The 23,785-nt window shown below is 39.5% G+C and overlaps 5 protein-coding genes across 6 annotated transcripts in view; 2 read left to right on the top strand and 3 right to left on the bottom strand.

The window, feature by feature from the left end:
* Positions 1–128: 128 nt before the first annotated feature.
* On the top strand, positions 129–4,455 carry LOC132698915 (hexosaminidase D-like). The gene is made up of 9 exons (XM_060665239.1): positions 129–605; positions 677–731; positions 841–1,006; positions 1,153–1,373; positions 1,426–1,609; positions 1,718–1,988; positions 3,439–3,711; positions 4,099–4,185; positions 4,238–4,455. Exons 1-9 carry the CDS (start codon positions 577–579, stop codon positions 4,434–4,436), a joined length of 1,485 nt encoding a protein of 494 aa, XP_060521222.1. The 5' UTR covers positions 129–576; the 3' UTR covers positions 4,437–4,455.
* A 134-nt stretch (positions 4,456–4,589) lies between these two features.
* On the bottom strand, positions 4,590–5,604 carry LOC132698918 (uncharacterized). Its single transcript, XM_060665242.1, has 3 exons — positions 5,527–5,604; positions 5,354–5,474; positions 4,590–4,810 (listed from the first exon to the last, which is right to left on the bottom strand). Exons 1-3 carry the CDS (start codon positions 5,566–5,568, stop codon positions 4,590–4,592), a joined length of 384 nt encoding a protein of 127 aa, XP_060521225.1. The 5' UTR covers positions 5,569–5,604.
* An 89-nt stretch (positions 5,605–5,693) lies between these two features.
* Positions 5,694–7,822, bottom strand: LOC132698917 (protein snakeskin-like). The gene is made up of 3 exons (XM_060665241.1): positions 7,662–7,822; positions 6,546–6,666; positions 5,694–6,443 (listed from the first exon to the last, which is right to left on the bottom strand). The coding sequence occupies exons 1-3, from the start codon at positions 7,701–7,703 to the stop codon at positions 6,223–6,225; spliced, it is 384 nt and encodes a 127-aa protein (XP_060521224.1). The 5' UTR covers positions 7,704–7,822; the 3' UTR covers positions 5,694–6,222.
* A 601-nt stretch (positions 7,823–8,423) lies between these two features.
* LOC132700075 (uncharacterized) lies at positions 8,424–18,957 on the top strand. Its single transcript, XM_060667193.1, has 13 exons — positions 8,424–8,583; positions 8,766–8,974; positions 9,028–9,191; positions 9,362–9,524; positions 9,576–9,741; positions 11,477–11,678; positions 11,872–12,559; positions 13,953–14,351; positions 14,408–14,571; positions 15,706–15,871; positions 16,115–16,280; positions 17,727–17,925; positions 18,020–18,957. Exons 1-13 carry the CDS (start codon positions 8,509–8,511, stop codon positions 18,706–18,708), a joined length of 3,450 nt encoding a protein of 1,149 aa, XP_060523176.1. The 5' UTR covers positions 8,424–8,508; the 3' UTR covers positions 18,709–18,957.
* Positions 18,958–19,059: 102 nt separating this feature from the next.
* Positions 19,060–23,785, bottom strand: part of LOC132698913 (uncharacterized) — a 157,518-nt gene continuing 152,792 nt past the window's right edge. Inside the window, exons 7-13 of one of the 2 annotated variants that reach the window (XM_060665235.1) lie at positions 23,308–23,520; positions 22,972–23,224; positions 22,376–22,776; positions 22,087–22,325; positions 21,952–22,008; positions 21,392–21,622; positions 19,060–21,338 (exon numbers count right to left, since the gene is read on the bottom strand). In XM_060665235.1, the coding sequence (XP_060521218.1) occupies positions 21,172–21,338; positions 21,392–21,622; positions 21,952–22,008; positions 22,087–22,325; positions 22,376–22,776; positions 22,972–23,224; positions 23,308–23,520 (1,561 nt within the window). In that variant the 3' untranslated portion in view covers positions 19,060–21,171. The remainder of the gene's footprint in view (positions 21,339–21,391; positions 21,623–21,951; positions 22,009–22,086; positions 22,326–22,375; positions 22,777–22,971; positions 23,225–23,307; positions 23,521–23,785) is intronic. The other variant, XM_060665236.1, reaches the window with a different exon arrangement.

Below are 23,785 nucleotides of genomic sequence, written 5' to 3'. Positions count from 1 at the left end.
CTCGCTAACATCTATGGAAATTTGATTTAGTTTTTGGCCCATTGTGTTCAGATTTTTTTTTCAAAGAAACTTCCGCAGGCTCCTGCAATCCTATTTACAAAACTTTTGAATTCTTCCTGCGTCGGTTTTTGTTGAATCGAATTTGTGGTGACGTTTCGCCAATCATCTTGTTAACTTCTTCAGAGCTTAACTTAAGAAGCCAACAGGATGATTGGCGAAACTTCAACAACAACCGACTACTGCATATTTTGAAATCATTATGAAATTCTTTTGCATTACAGATGAACATTGAACCGGCAGTTTTGTACAACCACAACTTTAGTATTTTGTATAATTTCAACACTGTCCAGCTGGAAGTCAATTGGCGACCACAGTTAAAATTTCCCAATCTACTAAAATACGTAAACTACGAAATTACATAAAAATAAATATCACGAATTGTCGCTATTTTGTTATTAAAAAAGAGTACACTTCGCATATTACGTAATTATTTAAGGGAAGATAAAACGGGCATTTTTTTGAGCATGTTCCTGCCAACCGCTGTGGCCAAAATTCCACTACGCAATTTAGGTTAAAATGGAGAATTTGACATTTGGAACGCAGAGGTAAATAACGCCTACCTTTTCATCGATAACAATCGCTTACAGTATTACAAACGCTTGCATTTTGTTGTTAGACTTGTGCACTTGGACTTGAAAGGTGCCCCGCCTAAAATCAACTTTTTCGAGAAGGTAAGCGTAGGGCGAGATGTAGATCACTTTACTTTGTTTTACCGATTGACAAACCGATAGCATCGCCGGAACTCATTTGTTTATAATAAATGCAGTTCTTTCGTTGCAGTTTTTCCCATTCATTAAAGATATTGGAGCGACCGGCATTCTTCTCGAATGGGAGGACACTTTTCCGTACGCCAGGGAGCTGTTGCCCATCGGAGGCCTATCAAACAGTGCCCAAGCGACGGCCGCCCCGTATGCCGTCGAGGAGGCGCGACAAATTTTAGATTTGGGTACACTTTTCGCTCACCTGTAAACAGTTAACAAACTCTCGTTTTTGTCGTCAAAATTAGTTAATTTCGAAACAAAAGGTTCACAATAGAAACTTCGGCGTGTGAGATACAAGCCGTTCAGGTTTAATGAACATCCCACGTTGCAGCCGGCGACTGCGACCTGACTATCGTACCACTGGTGCAAACATTCGGGCACATGGAATTTGTGCTGAAACACGAACAATGGCGCGCATTGAGGGAAGTTGACGATTACCCGAGCTCGATGTGCCCGAGCAACGGCGAGACGATGCCCCTGATCAGGAGCCTTATTAAACAGATGGTCGCGTTCCATCCAGGCATACAATACTTCCATATAGGCTGCGACGAGGTTGTCGTTTCGGTTTCGTTAAAAAAAAAACTGGTGTGGTATTTCATTGAAGGTGTGGCACATGGGCCTTTGTCCTTCTTGCGTCAAACGAGTCCACTCACACAAATATGGCAAGGCCGGTTTATACCTAGACCACATCGTCGAAGTGGCGCAGTATATCAAAGACAACTACCCCAACCTGAAAATAATCATCTGGGACGACATGCTAAGGAACATCGACGTAAACGTCCTCCAAGGTGTCAACTAATTAACTCAATTTCAAATCAATGAGCCCCATTGGTGGTGGACTTGCCAAATTGAAATTTCAGCTCTTCCCGAATTATTTAAAATAAATAAATTTTCAGACTACTATGTAGGCAACCTGGTTGAGCCAATGGTGTGGCACTATAACTCGCCTGAAACGTTCCAGCTGGGCGCAGCCCTATGGGAGAAGTACAGCAACGTTTTCGCGAAGGTTTGGGGTGCAAGCGCGTTCAAGGGCGCCACGAGTAGCTGCCAGGTTGTGCCCGCGACAAAATACCACGTGGGTAATCAATTGGCGTGGTTAAGGGAGCTCAGCATGCACGCGGGCAAGGTCGTTAGTTTCCGTGGGATGGCATTCACTGGCTGGTCCAGGTAAATCAGATTAAAAAATATAATAACACCATTAATAGCAATAACCAATATAAGAAGACAATTTAGATTAGGAGAGGGAGAGTAATTATAAATAAAATGAAAAAAAATCTACTTAAATTAAAAAAGTATATGATGTAAATAAAAAAAACTTCTTACAACAAAACAACTTTAAAATAACCATAATTTTTACCAAGAAATAACTCCACTTCCACCATTTGTCGAATGAAAGTGTGAAACTTAGACTAGACGTGAAAATTTTAAATTAACAAAAGCCAGTAAGTGTCGCTATTTTTTGAAAACGCTCACTATTTCTTCTAACATAAGTGAGATGCAGTAAAATCAGCGATTCTTTTCTTAATTGTTGCTATATCTGTTCCAACCGAAAAGACAGACGCCAAAATGTGCTATGTTTTTAATGAAAATAAGAACAAATGGAGAGATTATAATTTTAAAATAGAAAATATTACACTGAAATTAGAAATGAAGAATGAAGAAATAAAAACTGAAAAGTGCAGTTGTGGTATACCTTCTTTTACTCCACTTTCTTTTGTCGTACCCGAGCGGTATATTTTTGTATCTCGCTCAATGGGTGCAATAATGGCACATGTCAAAAAATAGCTATTTTTAGTTAATTGTGCCATAAAACTGGCACATTTGTATTTTAACAAGTAACAATACCGGGACATAGTTATCTTACTTCAGTTCCGCTAGAGAGAGTTAGCTCCACTATTTTTTACGCAAAACCGCAAAAATTTTAGTGACTTAATAAATTTGTTAAAAAGGAATGCTATTAAAAAATATCAGAGTCACTTTTATAATAGCCTGAAATGTGCTTTGGAAATAGTAATTTTGGTTTATTTTCCAAAAACCAGTCCAGTTGGTTTTTGCTTTTACATTAGAATGGTTTAGCTTTTGTTTACGTGCCACGATAATTCTCTTTACCAAAAACTATAGGTTGGTTGTTTTTTACTTATAGCTTTTAGATGTTTTTTCTAGTTATTGTATTGTGTTTTTTAGTGTTTTATTAATTTCCAGTTTGTTTTTTTAACTTAATACTATCTACCTATCTAGCAAATCAACCTGCCATATTATATTTTTATATTTATTTTTATAATAAAATGATATTAAAATTTTGATCTACTGTTTTATTAAGATTGTTTTTTTATCAAAATATTGCACTTTATTTGTGAAATTGATGTGTTTAAAAAAATCAATAACAGCACTAAATTTAAAAACATTTAAAAAAGAATCTCTAAAATAATTTTTGAGAATAATACAAATTTTGTAAGAGGTAGGACAGTTGATATGAGATCAATATTTCAGTTTTTATTTTCTTAAATCACTGATTTTTTCCGAACTACTATTTTGTAGATGTGCCATTATTGCCCCCAGTGAGCGATATATGGAATCAAATTATAATTTAGCGTTTGGTGTAATCACCATTTATCAGGTTCGACCATTACGCGACCTTGTGTGAGCTATTGCCATGTTCTGTACCGTCCTTATGTCTCTGCATGAAAACTTGGCTGTCCGGCGGGTATTCCCAGGAGACCAACGACTGCGTCATTACAGTTTTGGGGGGCGACGTCATCGATCCGGATTCCGTCAGGTCGCCGGCGACGCCGTTGCCCCAATTTTCTTTCCCCGGCTGGCAGATATATGTCGGATTTGAGAAGTTAATCAGCGTGCGAGGTCGGTACAAAAACATCGTCGAAAGCGACCAGTAAGTCGAAAGATTCATTTCAACATTAATTCCGCAAACATACATTAGCCCAATTGCAAATTAAGAAACACGATAGAAACAATGTGTGACTAAAAGCTCATCATTTACGATACTTTTCTTCTTCGCAGACGATAATTCCTCCCTACGAAAACACTTTCAATTTCTGGTACACGTTCTCGAAAACTGACATAACATAAAACTATTTTTCGTAAAATACATTTAAAGTTCCCGAAATTAAGCACCGCAACATTTTCCAAAACATTGTCTACACTATGGTTGCCAGCTGTGAATGTTATCCACCTATTGGACAGACCACAGATAACCTGTAATCTATTCCGCAATGTTTTAATTTTCCCTTTTGCTAAAAAAATGCTTAACCCTTTTCAGATTGTCCACGTGGCTGAACCAATGGCAGATCGCAAATAATTACACGAATCCCATGCAGATCGACGCGATTTTGCCGGCCATATCAGAGTATGTGATTTTTACGTTAGGTTCTGTTTTTACGGCATTCGACGCGTTTCAGGTTGCTCGGGGAGGTGTGCGGCCTCGAGAATTATCTGAAAAGCAACTTGGAGATGGTCTTTTATCCGCACACGATAGACGAGCTACTCGGGACCCTAGTATTACCAATAAAACGGCGCCTGGCGCAAATTAAGGCGGACTGCGAGACGCAACGCGACCTCGGCTGCAGGGTTAGGGGTCACAAACGAATACCGCTATAAAAACGCGCTCTTGCTTTTTTTTGCAATTTGTGATATATTTTTCTAGCCCTACTTTGAATAACATATTAAGAGTACAAACTAGGGAACATAATTTTGTAGAAAATATAATTGTAAATTAAAAATAAAATTGTACGTCGTTTCATTCAGTTACCTTTAAACGCCTTCTCTCCACGTAAGGACTGAATCCAGCACGAAAACTGCTCCATTAACGATAGCCAGTATGCCTTTTGCTATTCCGTAATGTTTCCATTCCGACCGGGTGAAGTGTTCAAAAAAATCGATGTTTAACGATCCCGCAGCGACGAAAACAGCGCACCCCACCAGGCTGTAGAATGTGTCGACCTTTCGGTTGATGGGGGCGTTCATGAGAAGCCCTAAAAAGCGCTATAACTAACAAACCCTGGTCTTCATATGTATAATGAATAGATAAGGAACTTTCTATATTTGGTAAGTGAAACTCATTGGACGTTATTGCATAATCGTCACGGGTAAATTATCATAATGCAAAAACCGCGATTCGAGTGACGTCATTGGCAGCGCCTGATGGTACCATGTAATGCAAGTTCCTGGACCAATTTCAAGGAGTCAGGTCTTCGTTGAGCAAAATCGGTTTTTAATATAAATAGCTACCTCTGATGATATTTTTCCCAATTGTGTCACTTCTATTTATGTTAGAAATAAAAACTGAAAAGTGCAGTTGCGGTTACCTTCTTTTACTCTACTTACTTTTGTCGTACCCGAGCGGTATATTTTTGTATCGCGCTCAGTGGGGGCACATGTCAAAAAATAGCTATTTTTAGTTAATTGTGCCGTAAAACTGGCACATTTGTATTTTAACAAGTAACAATATCGGGACATAGTTATCTTACTTCAGTTGTTATTTATGTTACAATTCAACTTTCACTTAATTCACATACCTATGAAACTACCAGAAGAGATGATTATGAAGCCTCCGAATGCCACTGCAGATACTGTGTCGCAGTCGAAATCATTGGTCCTGCTTCTGTAGTGAAATCCTATGCAAATGGCCGACAGCGCCTGCAATTGCTCGGTCAAGATTCATATTAATAGAGATAATAATGGCAATTACCATTTCGAAAAATTTGACGATCGACAGCTTGCTTATTTCCATTTCGTTCTGTATCTCGTCGTATCTCAAGATCGACTGTTATTTAAGTCACATTTCCGATTTTATTAGTATAATATAATGCGACCTAAATAATTTTAACGAGCGGGTAAAATAAAACTAACAAACCCTGAATCTGGAGTAAATTTTTATTACGTCTAAAGCAACATTTTAACGTTACGTGCTTATACTACAACTACACACTAAAATTTCAATTAGTACAAAAATACAACCACATAAAAATGCGCACATTTCGACATAGTAAAAATTTGGATTACAAAATGGAATACGACTCTAATAACAAAATAGATTGTTAGAACGTTTAAAAAAATACGACCATCTGCGTTAAGGCATAGTTTAGAGGTACACGTTATAGCATCTTCGACAGGAATGTCTGTAAAAGTCGCGGAGAAATGTGCGTTTGTCTTATATCTAATTATATATTCATATAAAAACAACGAAGAGATACAATTAAAGCTAGTCAGCTCGTTGAAAAAAAAATACGAATGCCGAATATCCAACGGATGTAACAAGATTGCTTCTTATTCGACATCCAATGCAAAATATAAAATCCAATTGGACCAATTGTATTTTTCTTTCTTAATATGGCGGAATTGTATAAGCCGCGATAATAAGTTTACAGAAAACGTTTAATCAAAATTAAAAGTCGCCGCGCCACGTCAATAGCGAGTCCAGCAAAAACAGAGCGCCGTTTATCACCGCCATCGATCCTTTTGACAAGCCGTAGTCTCTGTACTCGCTTCGACTATAATTTTCGTAATGCTTGATATTCAGAGCGCCGGCCGCGATAAACATCGCGCAACCCACCAAGCTGAAGAAAATGTCGATCCTTTTGTTAATCGGCGTGCTCATTAGGTATCCTGAAAGTTGACGTTTAATTGAACTTTCGGCGACATCTACCGGCGACAATCAAAAATACACCCGGTTTGACCATGCCCGGATAGAGTGCGCGGCCAACCTACCTGCGAAACCGCCGACCAATATGATTATGAACCCTCCGAAAGCGACCACGGAAAGCATATCGACGTTCAAGTCGCCGGTCTGGCTTTTGTAGTGTAAACCGACGCATATAACTGCGATGAGCTGTAATAATAATTACGGTGTGAATTTCACAAGCGGGTTTTGTTTATTTGCCGCAGGTCTATAGTTTAGTTTTCTTCGTCTGCGTGATCGCGGCGTAAATAATTCTATTTTCCACTAAGACTAAGAAAAAACGCTCCTTTTTTTCAACCAATCAAAGCAACTACTAAGCAGATGACGATGATTGATAATGATATTTCATATTCGCCTGAAAGTGTGGAGGGTGGTAAGTCCATCATGCGACCGATCTTCAGGCGGACTGTTCAGTTCGAACTGACAGGCCTGTCGGATCGTGTGTAGCCGGCGTAACATTTTAATCGATGTACGAAAAGAACACACGCTCTTTCGATCAATTGGCAATGGTAAAATAAATAACAATTTCTTAAACATATCTAAAATTAAATCGCTCTCCTCGCATTTATTTATAAAACAATCAAGCAAACTGCAATAAAACCTATATTTAACTATTATCTCAAAATAATTGTTATTTAGAAACGACCCGCTAGGACACCAAGATAATTTTTAAACAAATCTTTTTATGATGATTGCGGCATAAACCATGAATCACTCGTCGATCTCTGCGTGGCACCCAAATTTCGTAACCAACCCAACTCGGAAGCGTGATATTTTAGCGCTTTAAACGAAACAAAAACAAGAAACCTAGATAGTTAAATGCAAATATAATTGGATGGCGTATATAATTTGAGTCTATTCTGCTAAAAATAGCCGTGACTCCAGACGCGATGTTTACGACAGAAAGACACAAACTATCAAACGCCTCGAAAAAGCTACCTAACACACGCATTTATCGCGCTTAATTGGCCTGTTTGAAAGCTCGACACGTCCGACGCCGATGCATAAACTACCGGAAGGCGCTATTAGCGTTTTCAACAAATATATAATATATATAAGATGCAGTTTATTCCGTAACTACAAATTTAAGCTAGGTAACCCCTGTTCTTGGAAATAAATTATGAATACGCTTAATTTTCACTTACCAGTTCTAAAAATTTAATAATAGATAATCTGCTGACCGACATCTTGTTTACGAACTGAGAAAGGACGCGACTGTATCTGTTTTGGGCGGCTTAAGCGACTGAATCGATTTTACTACGACAGCCGCGTACTCTCCCTGGAAGAAAAACAGGTTCTACTTTTGGTCCGCGTTGTTGAAGCGACCTGCTATTAATCTCAGGCCAGGGGCGTACTGAACGCGATTTTTCGTTTTTAATACTCCGTGTCATGGGCGATTCGTGACGTAAAATCGATAACGACACGGCCCTGTGTGTCGACCGACGGTCCGTGACATACATGATGATGTCATCGCGTGTATTCACGGTCGATGATGTAATGAAAAAGGACCATAATAATAGCGGAATGGTTTCGGTTATAGGTCAGATTGTATTTTTACAGGTTTGACTTCGAACTTCTTAGAAATTGGTCTTTGAGAATGAGGTCATGCACGTAAATATGAATCACTTTATCGATTAAATACATCTTCCGAGTTTTTCCTAGCCCAGATTTTTCGCGGCAGTCATGACATCGGCCAAATATGCCTTAATAAAATGTGTTACAGTTTAATCTTTTGTCGCTCAAGTTCTCTTTGATCTACTGGAATAAGATTACGTTCCATTTTTGCTCGTAATTTGTAAACACCGCTTTGGTTTTTTAATGGGCGCTGAACGAGGTTTCTAAATTGTTTTTGTCTATACAGCGCGCCATCTATAAGGTTAACTTCTAACGGTTGATTTCGAGATTGCGTCGTAAGATGGAGCCATTGGGTGTTGTTGATGATGCAGGCTGCTACAGATTAAAGCACTTAGGATCAAATTAGCGTGTTAATCTATGCAATTAGATTCGGGCAGTGTTCGTTATCGAGAGCAGCGTGTAAAATACTTTTCCTGGACCACCTTGTGTACCGTAAGTGTTTAAAAAAGGCAATGTGACGCATGTACTAAAATGTTACACCTGTTGTCGCTGTTTGTTCGAGACTAATTTCGATGTAAATAAATACGCTATTGCCAAATTATCAAAAAATAAGACGCCTAGTGACGGCGCGGAAAAGTGTATTAATGGTTGCATATTCGTCTATTTTTTTCTAGCCGTTGACGATGTTTTGGCTGATCGTTTTCATCTTGGCCGTTGTTATTTTGTGGTTCCTACTGGATAAACCGCTCCATTATTGGGAGAGGTTAGGCGCGAAACAAACCAAACCTTGGATCGTTTTGGGCGACTCTTGGTCGACCGTTTTAGGTCTCAAGAATTTTTCGGATCTGCTTCAGACAGTGTACAACTTGTATCCAGACGCGAGGTACGCTTTCTCTAACGTCACCGACTTGCGTCTCCAACACCCGCAAATTTTAGGTACACCGGAATGTATCAGTTTTACACACCAGTGGTCCTGGTGAAAGATCCCGAACTGATCAAGTCAATAACCGTGAAGAATTTCGATCACTTCACGGACCGCAGAACGTTCCTCGACCCCGAAGCCGACCCTGTATCGGGCAGGAATCTTTTGTCTTTGAAGGGTGAGCGCCTGCTTCGCTGGCTCCCTGTTTCATGTTTGAGGCAATTTTTTTTTGCAAATTGTGGGAAAAATTTGAAATAGTGATAATAATTAAGTAAATTTTTATGAAATTTATAGATTTTTTTACGGTTTTTCTACCGACAAAAATTAGAACCCGCTCGTGATTATTAGGCCAGCGCTGGCGCGACATGAGGGGCACTCTGTCCGGCTCCTTCACCAGTAGCAAAATGAAGTTTATATTCGAGTTAATGAATGACACCGCGCAGAGATTCGTTGAGCACTTGAAAAATAGAGATGACGTCATCGAATTAGAACTGAAAGATACCTTTACAAGGTAACAGTGAGGTACAAAAAAAACTGATTCTGACCGTCCACCCGTCTTTAGGTTCGCCAACGACGTCATTGCGACGTCAGCGTTTGGTCTGACGGTAGACTCGCTCTCCCAACCGGAAAATGAATTTTATCTGAGTGGAAAAAAAATCACGGATTTCACGTCGCTGCGAGTGTTCGTCAAATTTTTCGGCTACCTCATGTTCCCGCAACTCTTCAGAGTAAGTTGTAAATTTTAAAATGGCACGAGGAATAAATAGTATATTATATGTATCCCGAAAGTGTCCGGAGTGGCTCGGATCCGTGGAAAAAGAAACTCACGTGATAAAGTGACGCTTTCCGCACGCTAGATAAGTGTATAATTAGGTATTTTACAAAACTGAGTAGAAAAATGTATAAACAACCATTTTTTGTCGCTGGCTTTATTGACTCTTTTCTGCAAGATATTGCTGGAAACTTTCGATACTTTTGCGCACTGAAAGGACAGAGGCCAGTGGACTAATCTAGTATCCAGTATAGCACCGCAAAATAGAGATTGATTATGTTGTTATAGGGTTGGGCATTTCGATTGAAATTAGAGAGTATTTTAGTATTTGTCAGTGACAAATAAGTGGTAAAATAAACAAAAATGAAATTAAACTACAGCTAACAAGACAAAAAATAAGTCATAAAGTGCTTCGAGAAAATAGCACTTATTGCAACCGACGCGCGATGCGTCGCCGACGTTCAATCGTACCAGTGTTGCCAGTCTTAATCAAGTTAATCGAAACCGTGAGCCGCTTCGTGCGTTTGTTTTTTCTATTTTAGTTAGTCGCAGGTGGCTATGATTTTTTTCATATAGAAGGTATGATTCTTTTGCGCACGCGTCACCCTCCAGCTGATTGAATTTGTACATTGCCGTAATTAAGCAACAAGTTGAATTTTTACTAAAACAAGCATAATAAATAACCCCTGTGAATTACTGTCTATAGGAGGTGCTTCTTCAACATTTTTTCACATAGATGTTTCATGTGCGTTATCTAGCATCTCATTTCAAAGGATGTTAAACCTATGAGTTTACGAAAACTAACGCTTTGCGCCGATTTACAAAAAAAAAATAGCTTACATAAAAAAATACATGTAAAAATTGCATCTTATTTACAGGGCTTGAAGAACAAAAGCAATTCGGCATTGATTTTCCACGCTTTAACCAGTTTTTTGCCTGAAAATTGAATAGGATTTCGACATATTTTGAGAAAATACTGTCGTAAAAATCGTGGATGCGGCATCCAAACATCGACGATCTGTCAGCGGCCATGTTGTTTGTTGCTAGGTCTTATGGGTTCTACGTCAGAATTTGTCATTAGAGCGGCCTTTGGTTAAAAACGAAGAAGAAGAAATTTTTACATAGTTGGTTCATGAATTTCTGTACTGTCAGCTATATATCTAGTAGATACCTTGAACTCGTTCACTTCTACCTAGTCCAGACGGATCGACCCATCACTACTGCACGCCGATACGACATACCCACAGTGCTGCTAGAGATATAGAGGCCCTACATAATGCTGATAATACAGGAACTTATGAAGCAATTATTTAAAAAAATGGGAAGGTCTATTCCACATGCGCATGCGGGAGATTTAAAATCTCGTTTTTAACCAGCGATCTTGGGGCATTTAAAAACCAACATGACCGCTTAAGTTCGGATGCGGCATTTTTACGGCAGTATTTTTTTGAAAATATGTCCAGATCCTATTAAATATTTCAGGTAAAAAGATACTGAAGATATCGCTGTTTAGAAAGAAAACGGCACAAAATGCAGGTTAGCGGGTTAATTGTAGAAGCATGGACGGAAATTCGATCGGTCCCTTCTCTATAAAAATAGTCAGGACATGCCACTTGTACAGTTTGCTGTTTTGTCACGTCTTGGCGTTTTTAATAACTTGGCAGTTCAAATTAACGAACTCAAAATTCTAGACGCTGAAGATCGGTCTCATAGACAGCGGGGCGACCCGTTTTTTCCAAAAGGTGCTGACGGAAACTATGAGAGTGCGCGAAGAAGAGGGCATCGTGCGTCCTGACATGATCAACATTCTCTTGGAAGCGAAGAAAGGAGCCAAGGACGAAGAACCCGTCCTGGTAGACACAGGGTTCGCCACCGTTGAAGAATCTTCTCTAGGTGAATCAACTTCGTCTTTTTCTGAATAGGTTAACTTCACTGCTCCTATAAACATCACAGTAATTATCGACGTTATCTTATTTTTTGAGGGCTTGGTACGCGGTTTTCCGCTGCAAAGAGTTTTAGAAACTTTTTTTCCTTCCTTTTTCATCCGCCTGTCATTTCACACGTGACGCATCGGAGACGCTTTCAGGTCGATCCAAGCCTCAACCGGCGATCACCAACGACGACATAACCTCACAGGCGTTGATATTCTTCTTCGCTGGCTTCGATAGCACCTCTACGGCGATGTCTTTCGCGGGGTACGAGCTCGCCTGCCATCCCGAGGTCCAAGGCAAGTTGAGGGACGAAATCCTCGAAGTCCAGAGACGTTGCGAGGGTAAAATTACCTACGAGGCCTTACTGGGAATGAAGTACCTCGACATGGTAGTGTCGGAGGTGTTGAGAAAATGGCCGCCTATCATTGGGATGGACAGGGTGTGTACGAAACCGTACGTCATTGAAGCTGTGAAACCTGGTGAGGAATCTGTACGACTCCGGGTGGGTGACGTGGTCATCCTGCCGTTCCAGGCGATCCACAGGGATCCGGTAAATTTCCCGGACCCGGATAAATTCGATCCGGAGCGTTTTTCCGACGAAAATAAGGGTAAAATCCGGCCTTATACGTATTTACCCTTTGGGGTGGGGCCGAGGAATTGTATAGGGTCCAGGTTCGCGCTATTGGAGGTGAAAATGTTGCTGTTCAACTTGTTGGCGGCGTTTGAGGTGGTACCAACGGCGAGGAGCGTGATACCGTTGAGATTGGCGAAGAGGTCACTGAATATCGTCGTCGAAGATGGACTGTGGTTCGGGTTAAAACGTTTGGAGCGAACTAAGCAATAAAATATTACGTTTTTGCTTTGTACAATTAGAAATACAGAATGTGGCATTTGGGGAGGGTCTTTATTTTATCGTCGTAAACACGGGTTGCTTCATTGGTATCAACAAGCTTTCATCTCTCGGAATATTAATTTAATTTTTTTGTAATTTCTTTTTTTCGACCATTTAACGAATACATTTTTTATAAAGTGAAAAAATGCGCTGATATTATTTTTTAAAGCTTATCATATAAATGATAATAAAAAATATCTCATTATTTTCTATTAACTATTATCTTCTATGAACTATTCGGCAACCACACTATAATCGAACTGATGTGGCTTTTACTTGATGAAAATCCATTTATCAAAATAAATAAGAACTAAAAGTGCAGATTTTCACGAATTTAAATATTTTTACATGACTATTGTTTCAAAAAAAAAATCAAATGTTGATTTGATAAAGACACGGTGTTGTCGAAACACTAGTAATGTAAAAATATTTAAATTAGTGAAAATCTGAACTTTTACTTCTTATTTATTTTGAACTATACTATAAAATTGTCACACAGACATTGACTAAGTTTAAAGCTATGGCTAAAAGCAACTTCAATTAACGCAATCCATTATTTTGGTTCATCTTCCCTTGTTTTAAGTTTAATTAACTGTTATTATGATGTGTTATTTTCTTGTTTATCCCAAATACAAACTCGAATTTTATAATTAAATAAACTAAAGCGTTATGGCTGGGGTAAAAACTTGTATCTTTTGGGCAATAAACAATTTGTTATTATTATTATCCTAAAAAGAATAATAAAAAAATGTATTTTAATTATCTAATTCTAAAATCAAAGGCGCCACAAAATTTTAGTTAGAAAATATGTTTTTTTATTAAAAACAAAACCACCGAATGAATGTTAAGAAGGAAATTACATTTATTTTTATGTAAAAAATACGTCATTACAAATCACAATGAACTTTACCAGCGTTACCGGACGGTCAATCGAGAACTGTTTGCAATTTACTTTTGGATCCCGATGGATATGTGCAACCTTGCAGTTTCTTTTTTTGGGCGGAACGTCCAATTTGGTATTACTGTTTCCAAAATAGTTTCGTTTTAAAACACCACAGTAAGAGGTAAAATATGATCGATGAAAGAAGTAAACGTTTTTAAAAAAGAACGAAAATTTTCTAAAAAATTAGGTTATGAAGCGCACATATGATAAACGTGACATTCATGCAAAGAAATGTTCATATATTATGTTGTCATCGGAGCGATTAATGCAGCGACCTAATGTGGAGGGCGATCATCAGCGTCTCGACGGGAGGACACATTCAAAACGTCAAAATTATTTCCCATTCAGAATTTTTTCTCTTGAAAAATGTTAAACTGTAAATTTTAAATTTCCAAAAATAGTGTCGGGAATCTAAGTAGGATACGATTTAAAAAACTACAACGCCGAGTATTTCCAGGTCCGATTCGGCCGCGCTGCTGCATTCCGATAAATTCCAGGGCTAAAAATATCAACTCTCAAGGTCGTTTCATTTACTTGCGGTGTGTTCGAGCGAATGATCTAATCCTGAACCATTGTTTATTAATCCGCATTAAAAATTGCACTGAAATGTTGCTGTTGCTGGCTCTCTTCGCCATCCTCATCTGGTACTTTTTGGTAAGACCGCATCATTACTGGACCCGCATTGGCGTGAAGCAAACTAAACCATGGCCCATCCTTGGCGACACCTGGGTCACTATAATCAAGCGCATGGGCATAGCACCGGCCTCAAGAGAAATATACAATATGGTTAACGATGTCAGGTAAAGCTCTGGGTGACTTATCTCGTAATTTGTGTCATCCCCGCTCTATCTTCAAGATATTTCGGGATGTACCAGTTTTATATGCCGGCGTTGGCTATCAAAGACCCAGACCTCATCAAAGAAATCACGGTGAAGAGGTTTGATCACTTTACGGACCACAGGGGATTTTTGGATTCCGACGCTGATCCTAACTGGGGCAAGCTACTGTTTCAGTTGAGGGGTGAGCTCCCAGTTTGTGCCTCAATTTTTATGTTTTTTCAATTATTTTTGTGAGAAACATTTTCAGAAATTAATTTACTTTTATCATTGACAGACGCCAGGGAAACTCGTGTGAAAAATTTTAAGGTGGTCTGTAATTCTTGGAAAAAAATTACCATAACCAAAAACCTTAATTATTTGTTCATGACAAACTTCAAGCATGCACTGTAACAGATCATTCTGAATTTCTTTGGAAGTGCGTTTAAATATCAAAGACCTTTTTAGGTGCTCACTTAGAGTTGTATCTAATTCAGCTGAAAAATTAATAAGACCACAAAATATCCCGGGACTCTCGGAAGTTTCGCTCTCCGCATGTTGCAGGAAAGAATTCAAAAGCTCCCCAAAAGTAAAGACAAATAATAACTTTTGATAAAATATAGCTATTTTTCATCATGTTTCTGTATATTTAGCCCATAAGCAAAATCTAATCGAACCCTAATATTGGTTGCCCGTAATAACGCAAATTCTTTACAATTATGACTTTTAGGCATTTTCATATCTTTATTTTCAAACTTAAATTCTCTAGGTCGGTGATCCCTACCCAAGCTTTATCGGCACCGAAAAACAATATAGAACAGTTTTTTGTTACATCCACATATACATTTATTTTTTGAGTAGACGTCTTTACTAAATTTCCTTGTATAACTTTTGCTTTTAATTATAACTTTTCTTGGTATGAATATATCAAAAATCTCTTTACATTAATCAAACTAAACATTACGTTCAACGCGCTGCGCTGTGAATCAGTAAATCACAACACCTCGTGAAAATTTGATGCTATTAACCCTCTTCGAAATTGCACTGGGCTAAATGCTATTTAAACCACGGCTTTGGTCAGACCATCGAGGTGTGCTGCGCGGGTATTCCAAAGAGCGCTGAGGGCACGTTCGAACAATTCAGCGACATCGACAGTACGATTATGGTTGGTTATTTCACTGGTCGACTTTATGTACGGGTCCGGCGGCATTTCCATTGCAGTTTTTTTTATCTTTTCTTCTTTTTCTTCTTCTTAGTTTTTTGGGAGCGCTGCAGTACTGCAGCGCATATACACCAGCCGCCCCTGACTAAAGTTATATATCATTAAAAAAAATTCCAGGACAGGAGTGGAAACGAATGAGAAGTTGTTTGTCCTGCGCGTTTACCAGTAGCAAAATCAAGTCCATGTTCCAACTGATATCGCAAGGGGCCGAAAACTTCGTCAGACACTATTCGACACTAAGCAAAGATCTGATCGACGTCGAAGTTAAGGACGCCTTTTCGAGGTAATCACGTGCATTGTTATTTTGTTTAGTTACAATCATATTTCCTTTCTTAGTTACTAAGTTATAGTAATAGTTAGTTAATAATAAAAACTATGCGAGGGTACAGTTTTGGCGCAATGAGACGTTTCTAACTTAACTTATCCTAGGAATTTATGATTGATTCGAGCGCATTTATGAGTGGATTATTGGGTTTATGGCTCAAGACTTTGACAATTGACTGGGTTTTAACGCGGCTTTGTTTAGATTTTCCAACGATGTTATAGCGAGCATGGCTTTTGGGGTAGAAGTGAATTCTCTGGCCGAGCCGAATAATGAATTTTACCTCATGGGCAAACAGTTGACAAGTCTATCAGGTCCTTCCACCATGCTAAAATTTTTCGGGTACATAGTGTGTCCTAAATTAATGAAGGCAAGTACCATGACATATCAAAATTTTATTGTACTAACCGAAACTATCCAAGATTTGTCTTCAAAATTAAAAAATACGAAGAATGAAAAAAAAAACAGATTCTTAACTAAACAAGTAAAATTATAGATTCCTAACCAAAGTTGCGCAGGTGATCTGCAGACGTCAACATGTGTGAAAGAATTCAAAGATCAAATAAATAAAGTAAACTGTTATGCTATTTACAAAACTTCTGGATTCCTCCTGCGGTGGTTGTTGTTGAGTCGAACTTGCTAGCGTTTCGCCAATCATCCTGTGGGCTTCTTCAGAGCTTGACTGAAACCGGCTTGCATTTTACTCTGTACCTGCTTATATATTGTTTGAGGGGGCGTTATGCTCTTTAGTTAGCTCCTAAGTATTCTAAAAAATTAAAAAAAAATTAAAAAGCATCATTTTTCAAAAACTGTTTACGAGACCAAAAAAATTCTTGAACCAGAATATGCACAAGATACGGCTCTGTAAACTTTCATTGTTGACAATTTTTCAAAAATGTACAGGGTGCGCCGCAAATAAAAAAAACTGAAAAATGGGTCCCCCTATTATTGAAAATTGGTTATAACTGAAAGACTATGATTCAGATTTCACTTTCTTTTATATTGCGATATAGCCCGCATAGACAGCAAAAACTATTGTACTTAAGGTTTTCACCTATTGCACAGGGTGTTCCCGATATTCCGTGCTAAATCAGAGATATGTTAAGTGTCCTAAATTTGCAGATATCAACTTCAAATTTAGCAGAGAAGTAAAAGTCCGTGTCCACATTTAAATTTATTTTTTTTTTTAATTTTTAATTTAAAATTAAATTTTATCAAGCATTTAAAAAAAAATTATTTCTTAATTTTAGCTTCCAAAAAAATATGTTTTCCTCCGCAGAAGATCCAGTACAATAACATTTATTTCGGGCATTTTTTCGATTATATATAGGGTTTTCAAATTATAGGCAAAAATCTAAAAGACCTATAAAATTTTACAGAGTAAATTATTAGCCGCAAATCAAAAATTGTAAAAAATATGGCTAATTGGTTCAAACGGTGCCATAGGCCGCATCAAGAGCTACAATTTTTGTATTTACGGTTTTCGTAACATACGTTGCTCCGGATATTCGAAAAAATCCATATTGAAATCGTTATTTCGGGGGCTGTCAAGACGCGATGACGTCATTGATTACTACGGCGCACTGCATGGTTTCAGAAAAAACTTATTTTCTCGAAAACCATTTACTATTTTCAAAAAATTCTCGAACCAGGTATTGGCGAAAATCCAGGGCTGTAACCTCTACTTCGAACAATGATTTTATCATATACAGGGTGTGTCGTTTGTGGGCAAAAAATCTAAAATATCCTTAAAATTTCCGTTTTTGTGGGTAAATTATTGGCGATAAATGAAAATATTTTTTTCCATGCTGCGCAGTTTTTTCAAGCGAGCGTATTCGACGGAGAATCGAGTGAATACTTCAAAAGGGTCATTTCGGAGGCGATTTCGGTCGCTAGAGGTAGAAGACAACTAGGGATAGAACGACCTGACGTCATCAACATCTTGTTGGATGCCAAGTCTGATGATGAAGCTCCCGTCGACACCGGATTCGCTACGGCTCGTGAAACAGACTTCGGTTAGTAAAGTCCGTTTCACAATTATGTCTAGACCACAATAATACTTACGCTATGCTATAAATCTTATACTAAATATCAACCTTTTCTACTTAGTAACTGAGAAGACAAAGTCCCTCCCCACCATCACTGACGCCGACATAATCTCCCAAGCGTTGTTATTTTTCCTCGCCGGTTTCGAGACAGTCTCGACGGCGTTGTCGTTCGGTGCCTACGAGTTGGCTCTCAACCTCGACATCCAGCAAAAGCTTCGTAACGAAATCGTCGAGGTCAAAGATCGCTACGACGCTAAGATCACCTACGATACTTTACTGGGAATGAAATATCTAGACATGGTGGTGTCAGAGATTCTACGAAAATGGCCCCCTGGACCAGCAACGGACCGAGTCTGCACCAAACCTTACACCATAGAACCCCTTTCCCCGGACGAAGTGGCCGTCAAATTGAACAAGGGCGACCTGGTGCTTTTACCCACCTACGGACTTCATATGGATCCCAGATATTACCCGGAGCCAGACAAGTTCGATCCTGAAAGGTTTTCTGATGAAAACAAAGTCAACATCTCACCGTACACCTATATGCCTTTCGGTATAGGACCGAGAGGGTGCGTGGCTTCTAGGTTCGCCCTGCTGGAGATAAAGATTGTCCTGTATCACCTCCTGTCCGAGTTCGAGCTCGTACCTCTCCGGGAGACCCAGATTCCTCTGCAATTCGACTCCAACTCGTTGGGTAACACCGTCAAGGGTGACCTGAGGTTAGGGTTTAAACGCATCGTGATGAAATAAATGAAAGTACAAAGTACGCCAAAATGGATTTGACTTGAATTTAACTTTGGTTGATTTGTGCATATTTGTATTTGTTTAGTCCGTAGGATTTTCTTTTGTCATGCCTGTATTTAAAAAAATATGGATTTGACTTAAAAATCTTTATTTTAATGAAAACGTAAACTGGATTAGATTCGAATATGACTTTTGTATGTTCTTTGATTTTTTTCATCGAAAATAAATTCGAACTTGTTTTGGATTTTTTTATATTTTTTTAGTTTATTTGTCTGGACCTGAATTTCAATTTGTCTTTAGGACCTTCTTTCCAGATAAGACCAAAATAAAAACAACGGGTAATAAATAAAACAATACAATTTTATTTATTATATCACACGACCATGTGAAAATTACACAATATTTACATGGGGGAGGAAGTGGTTTAGGGTCGTTAAAACTCCAAATTTACAGTCGGAGCGGGTTATACCGCCGACAATTTTTATGCGATTATTTTACAATTAGTTTTTAGAACATTTCGCTTTTCCGCAGACGAAAAAACTCGCGTGCTCGCCCGAAACGGATATCGAAAAATGTCAACGTAGACGTCCCTATAATCTATAATTTTTATGTTGTTTTTTTTATACATTTTGTGTGTGTATGTCTGTGTTGTGCGTCACTAATTGTACCTTCGCTTGGGTTTCGGTTTTTTTTTTTGCAAACTGGGGCCATTTTGCAGAACCTTTATCTTGTACGTTGCATGTAGAGGGCGCACCAACAGAAATTGAAAAGGGAGTTTTCCCGCACAAATCGATAAATATACGAATGTAATGTATCACAACTGTACCGAAATTGACGATTGGTTTAGTATTTTTTCGTATGGCCCGCCACAACCATAACCAGAGACTCGCGGAATTATTATCGAACGTGAAATCGTATAGGATGGTCCCAAGATGCCAGGCGTCACTCCGAAAATTATGAATTTGCGTAAACAATGACAATTTTCAAAAAACGTTTCTACAAAAATCGCGGCGTTAAGACGTATTACGGATATCTCTCGTAATTTTCGAAACTATGCAAATATTGTAATTTCGAAATGAAGTATGCATAGAAGCATATAACATCGTGAACGACATAATTCCGATTTTTCTATAAAAACGATATTATCTGATATATAAAATGATATCAACCCTACAGAACATCCAACTAGGTGATAAAGACATTAGACTGATTTCGTATCCGTACTGGAACCATTGCCGTGAACGGCAGTGAATCGAAGCCAGTTGCTATTGAGCGAGAATTCCTAAAAGGAATTGGAGTTGAAATAGTTAGTAATACGATGCCACAATTGCAGCAGAAAATCTAGTAGACCTGCAAACTTAGTAAGAGAGTCAATGAAATTTGTAAGGACGTAGGGTTATCTATTCACATAAATAAAACTAAGTATATGATTGTGAGTAAAGTAGAGAAAAAAAGACCCTATTACCTTTAAACAAAGAACCGTTGGAGAGAGTGCCAAAGTATCTCGGCAGCTGGATTGATTAAGATATAAATCCTTCATATGCAATAAGGAGAAGTTTAGCTCGTTGCTTTCAAACAATACACTAAACATCAATGGTCGATTCTTATGTATAGAAGAAGAAGAAATGCTCAATAAGATCAAAGCATTTGAAATGTGGACATGCAGGAGAATGCCTAAAATCTCTTGGACCTCTAGAACCAGAAATGAAGAAGTTCTTTGAAGAATAGGACACGACAGACTACTTGTGAATATTATCAAGGGACCAAAACTTAAACACCTACGCCATAAAATTAGAGGACATCGACATGGCTTTCTTCGACTTATCCTTAACGGAAAAATAGAAGAAAACCAGTAGATTGGGCGTAAGAGCCTTTCATGGCTAAGCGACTTGAAACAGATGAGTTAGAAAGATGTATAATCATCGTGAACATGGTAGTCGCCAAAGTTCAGTAGGGACTTGACGCTTGAAGAACATTATTGAACAACGTCTTAAGAAAATTACTATTAAGAGTTATGGATGGTAGGCGAATATATGAAATTATATAAAAAAGTGTTTATCATAGGCTTTAAGTTATGAATTGTAATCACGTTCGACTAATCCAATATAAACAAAATAATGCCCAATTTCAATTTCTTCTAGACATTAAACGTCACAGGGGTGGAGTCTGACATTGGGTATTCCTAAACGCATCCCGTACACTTTCGCAATATGAACACGTTAACAATTTGCACGTGACGTCTCCAAAACAACCCCACAACACTATGCATGGCGAGTTCGTAATTAATTTAAGGCTCCGATAACTATAAGAAATGGGTAGGGTCGGTACTCGTGCGGGGTCGATGCCGTTTGCCGTTGCGAAAACTAAACCTACGCTAATGTCAGCGAAAGGGCGCTTGGGGGTCGGGATTCCTCCTTTTTACCCATCCCTCATTAATCGTGATTAAGGCTTCCGGGGTAGAGAGAATTTCTAGTCCGCCCTGCAGCAGTACCTGCAACACCTGCGGCACATCCACACGCAACAACAACACAGAAAGACGAGAAGTGACACGATAGCGGCGCCCACGTAGAACCAATTTATCTCTGGACCCGTGTCTTGCGCGCATAGGTCAGGCGACTCGTCGTTGGGGGCTGTCCCTAAAATGCGAACGGTCTTTGAAACGACCCACGAACCTTCAAAGAAGTTTTACCTTTGGATTCCGTCACGTTTGGGCAGTTAACGATCCCGTTGCATACCAGACGACCTGGTATGCACAGTCCCTGCTCTCCCGGGCAGGTGAACTCGCACCCTTCGACTGGTTCGTCTGGATTACCGCCTTCCGTTAGTCTCGAAGACATGAGGGTGCCGTCTACGTTGCGAGGTAAGTGGAACAGTTCGGTCCACGCGATCTTAAAAGCAGCACGCGTCGGCGACGAGCGCCCTGGTGATGAAAAAGTGAAGTTACAAGTCGTCGTCGGTGCTGCTGGTGGTGGGTTTAGAAATCTAAATTGGGTATGGTTAACGGAAAGAGTGCGGAGGTTTGTGTTAGGGCGCACATCACGGCTAATCTAAACTCTTTTACGGTATCTTTTCTACAAACAAATCATTTCATTTCTGTCGTGAACCACTAAATAATTGACGAACATTGATGATGCTCTTGGAGTAGTAGTAGGTGAATTGCACTGGTTGAACTGTTAATAAACATAGCATGCGCGTGCGCTCTTGACAAGCATGGGTCGACGAAAATTTCTCGAAAAAACAAATTTATACCCGATAAAGAATCATTGGACGTTGCGTTGTTCGAATTTGTTCCTTCTTTGGCGATTGCTATACACGGAAACAAGAAAACAATGATCGTGATTATTGACGAACGACAAATCCGCAAGCTAGAACTACAACACTTACCAATGAATTGAATGGTAATGGAAGGGTCGGTGCCGTCCGGGCTGAGCTCAGCGGACGACAATATCGGCAATTCCTTCGCTAGAGATACGTTTTCACCGCAAAGCGACAGGTACGGATCTAGTCTACCCTTGAGGAAGATGTCGACGATACCGTCGTCGCAAGAATTCGAACTAAACTTGATGCGGTCAAAGTGCAGCCAAAGGTCGCGTTCGCGGGTCACTTTGATCTCCCAAATACACCTGAAACGTTCGCTGATAACGGATACACTCGATTCTTCCATATCGCTCACCTGATCGACTTCGGCGGTTCAACGTATCCTATGGCTTCGTAGTAGGGATAATGTATTTCGCCGTCGGTGGTTGGATATATTAGGGGCGGACCGCACAACGGCCCGTGAACAAACTCGTACGTGGCCTCGAACAACGGGTTCGAGTACTTGAAGTAACTGAGGGCGCTGTGAGCGCTGTCTACGATCAGTTGCAGATTCAGTTGTTCGCCGCGAGAGATCACCTGCGTCGAGAACGACTGCCGGTGACATATACAGGTGACGTCGCCGCTCTGGGCCGCTTTGTTCAGCGACACCGGGGGATGGGACGAGTTGGTACCGGGCGCCAGAGGTTCCCAAATCACCAACTTGTCAACGCGGTCTTCGAGGCAGTTGGTGCACGGTCCCGAGTTGTAGGGGTGGTCCTGGTGATTTTTTTTTTATTATGTTTGCGTTAAACGCCGTGGAGAATGTCTCGGGATATCCTAATCGCCGATTTACCCCCGGTTTAATTTGGAAACGCGCGAATATTAAATTTTCCAACTTAATCCCTTTATTAAATATCCAAAGTCGCCCACCGCACCGAGATTAAGGATCGCCGCCCCTAGTTAAGCCTTTACCTTAAAATTAACACACGTTATCGTCAGGATCACTCTGGCGAACAGCCTTTTATCCGTGACGAATCTATAGAGGCAAGTCACATCTTCGCTCGGTTGAGTTTGCTTATAAACCAGGGTGTTTAGGGGCGACCTCAGCCAACCCTTTGTTTGTCGCCACGAGGCGAACACTTCGTCGCATTGTTTTCCCGGCACCGGTTCGCCCAGTTTCGTGTTGTTGAAGAAGTCGTAATGCGCCCAATAGTACAGCGACGAGCTGGAAAGGAAAACGGAAATTGCTTTCCAGTGTTTTACCCAGCGAAAATACTTTTAATGCATTTTTGGGTCAATTATACTCACCCGCTATAACTCCCGGTTTTGCTCTCGAATCTCACGAACAGCGAACTGCCAGTAGAAACAAAATCGTATTTTTCCATCGCCTTGGAGAAGGTGTCGCAAAACGTTTTGATTATTTTGGAGTCGTCGGGCCAAGAGGCGTCGTATAGGGTGAGGGACTCTCCGCAATCGCCGTCTATAGGCTGGATCGGTGACTCTATGCGGTTGATTCTGAAACTGCGTCAAATTTGACGTTTAATTTCCTGTTTTGCATTTCCCTCGTCAGTCGTAATTATTACCTCCAGGCTCTTTCGTATAAGTATATATAGGTTCATGAACTGGGTGGTTACGTTTTTACGATACTCCGATACCAAACGAGAGATGCAGCATTAAATGAAATTAGGTTGTGTTTTTTGACGCTTTTTAAGAATTTGGAATTTCAAATTTCAAACTATTTAAACGAAGAATAAAAATTGAATGATATCCACTCTCTTTATTGTTA

Source organism: Cylas formicarius, unplaced genomic scaffold (genome assembly GCF_029955315.1).
Source record: "Cylas formicarius isolate icCylForm1 unplaced genomic scaffold, icCylForm1.1 PGA_scaffold_3__17_contigs__length_32017465, whole genome shotgun sequence".
NCBI lineage: Eukaryota > Metazoa > Arthropoda > Insecta > Coleoptera > Brentidae > Cylas > Cylas formicarius.
The sequence above is the reverse complement of the archived record's forward strand: the minus strand, read 5'-3'. Positions and strand labels throughout refer to the sequence as shown.